The sequence below is a fragment of the Nerophis lumbriciformis genome, linkage group LG29, assembly GCF_033978685.3.
Source record: "Nerophis lumbriciformis linkage group LG29, RoL_Nlum_v2.1, whole genome shotgun sequence".
Classification (NCBI taxonomy): Eukaryota; Metazoa; Chordata; class Actinopteri; order Syngnathiformes; family Syngnathidae; genus Nerophis; species Nerophis lumbriciformis.
This window is the reverse complement of record NC_084576.2, coordinates 25,182,501-25,190,000: the sequence shown is the minus strand read 5'-3', so window position 1 is coordinate 25,190,000 and position 7,500 is coordinate 25,182,501. Positions and strand designations below refer to the sequence as shown.

At 33.8% G+C, this 7,500-nt stretch overlaps 1 protein-coding gene across 1 annotated transcript in view; it reads left to right on the top strand.

Annotated features, from left to right (window-relative positions):
- cftr (CF transmembrane conductance regulator) overlaps positions 1 to 7,500 on the top strand; it is a 109,280-nt gene that overhangs the window by 96,591 nt on the left and 5,189 nt on the right. Inside the window, exons 20-23 of the mRNA XM_061924650.1 lie at positions 3,540 to 3,767; positions 4,450 to 4,550; positions 5,505 to 5,744; positions 5,806 to 5,961. Of these exons, the coding sequence (XP_061780634.1) occupies positions 3,540 to 3,767; positions 4,450 to 4,550; positions 5,505 to 5,744; positions 5,806 to 5,961 (725 nt within the window). The remainder of the gene's footprint in view (positions 1 to 3,539; positions 3,768 to 4,449; positions 4,551 to 5,504; positions 5,745 to 5,805; positions 5,962 to 7,500) is intronic.

Below are 7,500 nucleotides of genomic sequence, written 5' to 3'. Positions count from 1 at the left end.
ATATCTGAATACTATTTGAGTAATATCTGACAAATATGTGATTAATATTTGTGTAATATTTGACAAATATGTGAATACTATTTGTGTAATACTTCACAAATATCGGAATACTATTTGAGTAATATCTGACAAATATGTGAATAATATTTGTGTAATATTTGACAAATATGTGAATGTTATTTGAGTAATATTTGACAAATATGTGAATACTATTTGAGTAATATTTGACAAATATGTGAATACTATTTGAGTGATATTTGACAAATATGTGAATACTATTTGAGTAATATATGACAAATATGTGAATACTGTTTGAGTAATATTTGACAAATATGTGATTAATATTTGTGTAATATTTGACAAATATGTGAATACTATTTGTGTAATACTTCACAAATATCGGAATACTATTTGAGTAATATCTGACAAATATGTGAATAATATTTGTGTAATATTTGACAAATATGTGAATGTTATTTGAGTAATATTTGACAAATATGTGAATACTATTTGAGTGATATTTGACAAATATGTGAATACTATTTGAGTAATATATGACAAATATGTGAATACTGTTTGAGTAATATTTGACAAATATGTGAATGCTATTTGAGTAATATATGACAAATATGTGAATACTGTTTGAGTAGTATTTGACAAATATGTGAATACTATTTATGTAAGATTTTATATTTGAGTAATATATGATTATTTTAATATTATTTATAAAATTGTTGACTAATATTTGAGTATTTTATGAATAATATTTATGTAATTGTTGACTAATTGAGTAACTTATGAATAATATTTATGTAATTATTGATTAATTAAGTAACTTATGAATATTTATTAAATTGTTGACTAATTGAGTAACATATGCATACTATGTATGTGATTGTTGACTAATAAAGTAACTTATGAATAATATTTATGTAATTGTTGACTAATTGAGTAACATATGAATAATATTTATGAAATTGTTGACTAACTGAGTAACTTATGTATAATATTTATGTAATTGTTGACTAATTGAGTAACATATGAATAATATTTATGAAATTGTTGACTAATTGAGTAACTTATGAATTATATTTATGTATTTGTTGACTAATATTTGAGTAATATATGAATAATATGAATGTACTTGTTGACTAATATTTGAGTAGTATATGAATAATACGTATGTAATTGTTGACTAATATTTGACTAATATTTATGAAATTGTTGACTAATATTTGAGTAACTTATGAATAATATTTATATAACTGATTAATATTTGAATATTTATGAAACATTGGCTAATACTTGAGTAACACATGAATACAATTTATGTAATTGTTGACTAATATTTGAGTAACAGGAATAATACTTATGTAATTGTTGACTAATATTTGATACATTATTTATGACATTGTTGACTAATATTTGAGTAACTTATGAATAATATTTATATAATTGATTAATATTTGAATATTTATGAAATATTGGCTAATAATTGAGTAACACATGAATACAGTTGATGTAATTGTTGAGTAATATTTGAGTAACATATGAATAATATTTATGTAATTGTTGACTAATTGAGTAACACATGTATACAATTTATGCAATTGTTGACTAATATTTGAGTAACATATGAAAAATATTCATGTAATTGTTGACTAATATGTGGGTAACTTATGAATAATATTTATGAAATTGTTGACTAATATTTGAGTAACATATGAATAATATTTATGTAATTGTTGACTAATATTTGAGTAACATATGAATAATATTTATGTAGTTGTTGACTAATATTTGAGTAACATATGAATAATATTTATGTAATTGTTGACTAATTGAGTAACACATGTATACAATTTATGCAATTGTTGACTAATATTTGAGTAACATATGAAAAATATTCATGTAATTGTTGACTAATATGTGGGTAACTTATGAATAATATTTATGAAATTGTTGACTAATATTTGAGTAACATATGAATAATATTTATGTAATTGTTGACTAATATTTGAGCAACATATGAATAATATTTATGTAATTGTTGACTAATATTTTAGTAACTTATAAATATTTATGTAATTGTTGACTAATATTTTAGTAACTTATAAATAATATTTATGTAATTGTTGACTAATATTTTAGTAATTTATAAATAATATTTATGTAATTGTTGACTAATATTTGAGTCATATATGAATAATATTTATGTAATTGTTGACTAATATTTAAGTAATATATTAATAATATGTAATTGTTGACTAATATTTAAGTAACATATGAATAATACTGTATGTGTGTAATTGTTTGCTAATATTTGAGTAACTTATGAATAATATGTATGTAATTGTTAACTAATATTTGAGTAACATATGAATAATATTTATGTTATTGTTGACTAATATTTGAGTAACTTATGAATAATATTTACATAATTGATTCATATTTGAATATTTATGAAATATTGGCTAATAATTGAGTAACAAATGAATACAATTTATGTAATTGTTGACTAATATTTGAGTAACATGAATAATATTTATGTAATTGTTGACTAATATTGTAGTAACTTGTAAATAATATTTATGTAATTGTTGACTAATATTTGAGTCATATATGAATAATATTTATGTAATTGTTGACTAATATTTAAGTAACATATGAATGATATTTATGTAATTTTTGACTAATATTTGAGTAACTTATGAATAATATGTATGTAATTGTTGACTAATAATTAAGTAACATATGAAAAATATTTATGTAACTGTTGACTAATATGTGGGTAACTTATGAATAATATTTATGAAATTGTTGACTAATATTTAAGTCACATATTTATATTTATGATATTGACTAATATTTGAGTAACTTAATATTTAAGTAATTGTTGACTAATATTTGAGTCACAAATGAATAACAATTATGATATTATTGACTAATATATGATTATTTGAATATTATTTATGAAATATTGGCTAATATTTGAGTAACATGAATCATATTTACTGTAGGTAATTGTTGACTAATATTTGAGTAACATATGAATAATATTTATGTAATTGTTGACTAATATTTGAGTCATATATGAATAATATTTATGCAATTGTTGACTAATATTTGAGTAACATGCGAATAATATGTATGTAATTATTGACTAATATTTAAGTAACATGTGAAAAATATTCATGTAACTGTTGACTAATATGTGGGTAACTTATGAATAATATTTATGAAATTGTTGACTAATTGAGTAACTTATTAATAATATTTATGTAATTGTTGAGTAATATTTAAGTCACAAATGAATAATATTTATGATATTGACTAATATTTGAGTAACTTAATATTTAAGTAATTATTGACTAATAACTAATAATATTGATGTAATTGTTGAGTAACATATGAATAATAATTATGATATTACTGACTAATATATGTAAGTAGTAAAGGTGTGCTCAGTGAGAGCTCCCCCGAGTGGTGGTAGAGGACATAACAGCGTGACTTGTGACCTGTGACCTGTGACCCCGCAGCCCGCAGCCCCATCTTCTCGCAGCTCATCATCTCACTGAAAGGTCTGTGGACCATCCGTGCGTTCGGGCGTCAGACTTACTTCGAGCAGCTCTTCCACAAGGCTCTCAACACGCACACGGCCGCGTGGTTTCACTATCTGGCCGCGCTGCGCTGGTTCCTCTTCCGCTGTGACGTCATCTTCGTGCTCTTCTTCACCGCCGCCGCCTTCATCGCCGTGGGAACCAATCGTGAGTGACGATGACGGACACGTGACACCTTTCTTCACTTTGCTTTCCATCCATCACAGACATGCTCAGGATGATAATATAAAATAATATATGATTATCATATATGACACACGTTATAGGACATTATATCATACATTACAACATAACATACTGTATTAATATAATTCAAATTATTATTAAATATATAATATGACATTATATACTACAACATCATTTAATATATTACAATATAACATAGCGATATTATTACAATATATTATTAAGATTTAAGATATATTTTTTATGTAATATATGATATATGAAACATTTTAAAATGATTAAAATAATACAAAACATTATTGTAACATAATATTTAATATAATAATTGTATATGATGCAATATTATAACATAACCCAGTTTAACAATAATATAGAACGTAATACAATATTAATATAAAATTAATGTGACATATTATAATATAAAATTAATACAAAAATTATTGTATGTTGTTCGAATTATTTTGATATTTGAATCATTTTCCCAACAAATAACAATAACAATACTTCAGTAGAATGTTTTTAACCTATTTTATACTTATGTGACATGTAATGTTTATTGTAATACATATTAGTCAGCATTTTTATGAACACGATAACAAGTGTGTGTGTGTGTGTGTGTGTGTGTGTGTGTGTGTGCGCGCAGAGGACAAACCTGGCGAGATCGGCATCATCGTTGCCTTGGCGATGCTCATCCTGGGCACCTTCCAGTGGGCGGTCATCACCAGCATCACTGTGGACGGTCTGGTAGGTTTGTAGTACACATTGTAGTACTCCACTTTGTAGTACTCCACATTGTAGTGCTCCACATTGAAGTACTTCACATTGTAGTACCGTATTTTTGGACTCGTCAGACCACAGAACACTGTTCCACTTTGCATCAGTCCATCTTAGATGAGCTCAGGCCCAGCGAAGCCGACGGCGTTTCTGGGTGTTGATAAACGGTTTTCGCCTTGCATAGGAGAGTTTTAACTTGCACTTACAGATGTAGCGACCAACTGTAGTTACTGACAGTGGGTTTCTGAAGTGTTCCTGAGCCCATGTGGTGATATCCTTTACACACTGACGTTGCTTGTTGATGCAGTACAGCCTGAGGGATCGAAGGTCACGGGCTTAGCTGCTTACGTGCAGTGATTTCTCCAGATTCTCTGAACCCTTTGATGATATTACGGACCGTAGATGGTGAAATCCCCAAATTCCTTGCAATAGCTGGTTGAGAAAGGTTTTTCTTAAACTGTTCAACAATTTGCTCACGCATTTGTTGACAAAGTGGTGACCCTCGCCCCATCCTTGTTTGTGAATGACTGAGCATTTCATGGAATCTACTTTTATACCCAATCATGGCACCCACCTGTTCCCAATTTGCCCGTTCACCTGTGGGATGTTCCAAATAAGTGTTTGATGAGCATTCCTCAACTTTATCAGTATTTATTGCCACCTTTCCCAACTTCTTTGTCACGTGTTGCTGGCATCAAATTCTAAAGTTAATGATTATTTGCAACAAACATCAAATATGTTGTCTTTGTAGCACATTCAACTGAATATGTGTTGAAAATGATTTGCAATTCATTGTATTCCGTTTATATTTACATCTAACACAATTTCCCAACTCATATGGAAACGGGGTTTGTATATTTCTCATTTTAGAGTTTTTGTCTTACTAGCGTAAAAAAGTGACGTGTCATGGATGATGTCACTCAGATGCGTTCGGTGGACCGAGTGTTCAAGTTCATCGACCTCCCATCAGAGGAGGCGTCGCCGGGCCAAGGAGGCGGCAAAAGAAGCGGCAAAGGAGGCGACGTGGTCATCGACAACCCTCACGCTCAGGACTGCTGGCCCAACAGAGGTCACATGGACGTCAGGGGCCTCACCGTCAAATACACGGACGCCGGACGCGCCGTCCTCAACGACATCAGCTTCTCGGTGGACGGCGGCCAGAGCGTGAGTGGAGGCGGGGCATAATGTAGCCTAGCATAGCATAAGATGTCTTGTGTGCCTGCAGGTGGGTCTTCTGGGTCGCACAGGCTCAGGCAAGAGTACTTTGTTCTCTGCTCTGCTGCGTCTGGCCTCCACTGAGGGAGACATTTGTGTGGACGGCGTCTCCTGGACCTCCGTGTCCTTACACACGTGGAGGAAGGCCTTTGGGGTGGTGCCTCAGGTCTGTAGGAAGCATTTTCATGTCACGCTTGCTGTCTTTACACACCTGCGCTGTAGTAGCTTCCTTCACACACCTGTGCTGTAGTAGCTTCCTTCACACACCTGCGCTGTAGTAGCTTCCTTCACACACCTGTGCTGGAGTAGCTGCCTTCACACACCTGCGCTGTAGTAGCTTCCTTCACACACCTGTGCTGTAGTAGCTTCCTTCACACACCTGTGCTGTAGTAGCTTCCTTCACACACCTGTGCTGTAGTAGGTTCCTTCACACACCTGTGCTGTAGTAGCTTCCTTCACACACCTGTGCTGTAGTAGGTTCCTTCACACCTGTGCTGTAGTAGCTACCTTCACACACCTGTGCTGGAGTAGCTTCCTTCACACACCTGTGCTGCAGTAACTTCCTTCACACACCTGTGCTGTAGTAGGTTCCTTCACATGCCTGTGCTGGAGTAGCTTCCTTCACACACCTGTGCTGCAGTAACTTCCTTAACACACCTGTGCTGTAGTAGGTTCCTTCACACACCTGTGCTGTAGTAGCTTTGACACACGTGTTGTAGTAAGTTCCTTCACACACCTGTGCTGTAGTAAGTTCCTTCACACACCTGTGCTGTAGTAGCTTCCTTCACACACCTGTGCTGTAGTAGCTTCCTTCACACCACACCTGCCCTGTAGTAGCTTCCTTCACACACCTGCCCTGTAGTAGCTTCCTTCACACAACTGCCCTGTAGTACCTTCCTTCACACACCTGCGCTGTAATAGTTTCCTTCACACACCTGTGCTGTAGTAGCTTCCTTCACACACCTGCGCTGTAGTAGCTTCCTTCACACACCTGTGCTGTAGTAGCTTCCTTCACACACCTGTGCTGTAGTAGCTTCCTTCACACACCTGTGCTGTAGTAGCTTCCTTCACACACCTGTGCTGTAGTAGGTTCCTTCACACCTGTGCTGTAGTAGCTACCTTCACACACCTGTGCTGGAGTAGCTTCCTTCACACACCTGTGCTGCAGTAACTTCCTTCACACACCTGTGCTGTAGTAGGTTCCTTCACACGCCTGTGCTGGAGTAGCTTCCTTCACACACCTGTGCTGCAGTAACTTCCTTAACACACCTGTGCTGTAGTAGGTTCCTTCACACACCTGTGCTGTAGTAGGTTCCTTCACACACCTGTGCTGTAGTAGCTTTGACACACGTGTTGTAGTAAGTTCCTTCACACACCTGTGCTGTAGTAAGTTCCTTCACACACCTGTGCTGTAGTAGCTTCCTTCACACACCTGTGCTGTAGTAGCTTCCTTCACACCACACCTGCCCTGTAGTAGCTTCCTTCACACACCTGCCCTGTAGTAGCTTCCTTCACACAACTGCCCTGTAGTACCTTCCTTCACACACCTGCGCTGTAATAGTTTCCTTCACACACCTGTGCTGTAGTAGCTTCCTTCACACATCTGCGCTGTAGAAGCTACCTTCACACACCGATGCTGTAGTAGCTTCCTTCACACACCTGCGCTATAGTAGGTTCCTTTACACACCTGTTCTGTAGTAGGTTC